At 45.7% G+C, this 2,051-nt stretch overlaps 1 protein-coding gene across 1 annotated transcript in view; it reads left to right on the forward strand.

Moving 5' to 3' along the window:
• Positions 1-995, forward strand: part of LOC111959053 (receptor-type tyrosine-protein phosphatase S) — a 23,660-nt gene extending 22,665 nt beyond the window's left edge. The window contains exon 2 of the mRNA XM_023980465.2: positions 309-995. Within this exon, the coding sequence (XP_023836233.1) occupies positions 309-526 (218 nt within the window). The 3' untranslated portion in view covers positions 527-995. The remainder of the gene's footprint in view (positions 1-308) is intronic.
• Positions 996-2,051: the final 1,056 nt, after the last annotated feature.

Consider the following 2,051-nt stretch of genomic DNA (forward strand, 5'->3'; position numbering starts at 1 on the left):
TAGATGGTTTAGTCCTGAATAAACCCTGTTAGATTTACTAGATGGTTTAGTCCTGAATAAACCCTGTTAGATTTACTAGATGGTTTAGTCCTGAAATGGTCTTTATTGAAAAAAATAGCACATCTAAGGTTGTCAAACAATTTTAGAAAATGAAGTCAATTTTTTTTTCAATGCCCACACTAGCATAATACTTAGAATACAATCCCAACTCATTACGTTACTCTTGAGTATTTTGTGGTAGAGACATTGAGACAGAGCCCTTGTCTCTCCATGTCCCAGATGGTAACTGTGTTGTTAACCCCCTGCAGGAGCCCTACAGATTGAGAACAGTGAGGAGTCCGACCAGGGGAAGTATGAGTGTGTTGCCATGAACAGTGCTGGAACGCGCTACGCCGCCCCAGCCAACCTCTACGTGCGAGGTAAGGTCCTGCCGTTCATATTTCCCCTCCGTTCATCGCTACGTGTCTTCATTGGTCTTTATGTCCTCACCCTAAACAGCAATGTCATGTTTTTTTTTCCTGAATAACTCACCGTAACCTCATCCCACAGGAACTCTCTCTCTCTCTCTGTCTACCAGGTGCAGCCAAAACGTTTTCCACCTCCGTCTATAAAAACAGGCCAGGGCTTTTTTATTTTCACACTGTCTGTTGAAGGTCTTTAGTTCTCTCCTCTCCTCTCATTTTACATTGACATTTTAGTCATTTAGCAGATACTCTTATCCAGAGAGACTTACAGTGAGTGCATTCATCTTAAGATAGCTAGATGGGACAACCACATGTCATAGTCAGTACATTTTCCCTCAGTAAAGTAACTATCAGCAATGTCAGAGCTGGTAGGGGGAAAAAAGTCAAGTGCGGGAATTACTTCTCTCCCTTCCTCTCCTTTCTCCTCTCCCCTCCTTTCTCCTCTCCCCTCCTTTCTCCTCTTCCCTCCTTTCTCCTCTCCCCTCCTTTCTCCTCTTCCCTCCCCTCCTTTCCTCTCTCCTTTCTCCTCTTCCCTCCGGTAGAGGTAGAGGGAAGGCGGGTCGAGGAGAGGTAGAGGGAAGAGAGAGGAAGAATAGGTAGGGAAGGAGAGGTGAAGGAGAGGTAGGAGGAGGACGTAGACGGGAGGAGAAGGAGGAGAGGAGAGGAGAGAGGAGAGGGGGAGGGGTAGAGGGAGGAGAGGTAAGGGAAGGAGAAGTGAGAGGGCAGGAGAGCGAGGGGAAGGGAGCGAGAGGGAGAGAGGAGAGGGAAGAAGGAGAGCGGAGAGGAACGAGAGGAGGAGGGAAGGAGAGCGAGACGACACGGAGAGCGAGAGGGAAGGAGAGACTGCACTGTCTCATTAACTTCAACAGTGTTTCCACTCATGTATTGTAATACTTTAAGCACCGACTAATGACATAATACCACATATAATACATATAATATATACAGATAGGGTTTTAAACCAGATAGGTAGATATAGTTTTAAGCCAAGATAAGGTAGATATAGGATTATAGGTTTCTAATGATCAATTAGCCTTTTAAAATGAAAACTGAATTAGCTAACACAATGTGTCATTGGAAACACAGGAGTGGATGGTTGCTGATATGGGCCTCTGTCAGCGTATGTAGATACTTCCATAAAAAATCCAGCCGTTTCCAGCTCACAATTCATTACAATTAACAATGTATACACTGTATTTCTGATCAATTTTGATGTTATTTTAAAGGACAAGAATGTGGTTTTTATGCTTTCAAAAACAAGGACATTTCTAGGTGACGGCCAAATAGCTGAAGCACGGTAGTGTCTGTGTGTGGGGTGTCTGTCTGTGTGTGTGTGTGTGTGTGTGGTGGGTTGTCTGTGTGTGTGGGTCTGTGTGTGTGTCTGTGTGGGTGTCTGTGGTGTGTTGTGTGTGTGTGTGTGTGTGTGTGGGGGGGGGGTGTGGGTTGTGTGTGTGGGGTCTGTGGGTGTGGTGTGTGTGTGTTGTGTGTGTGTGGTTGTGTGTGGTTGTGTGTGTGTGTGTGTTGTGTGTGTGTGTGTGTGTGTGTGTGGTGTTGTGTGTGTGTGTGTGTGTGTGTGTCGATGGTTGC

This window comes from Salvelinus sp. IW2-2015, linkage group LG35, assembly GCF_002910315.2.
Source record: "Salvelinus sp. IW2-2015 linkage group LG35, ASM291031v2, whole genome shotgun sequence".
Lineage (NCBI taxonomy): Eukaryota > Metazoa > Chordata > Actinopteri > Salmoniformes > Salmonidae > Salvelinus > Salvelinus sp. IW2-2015.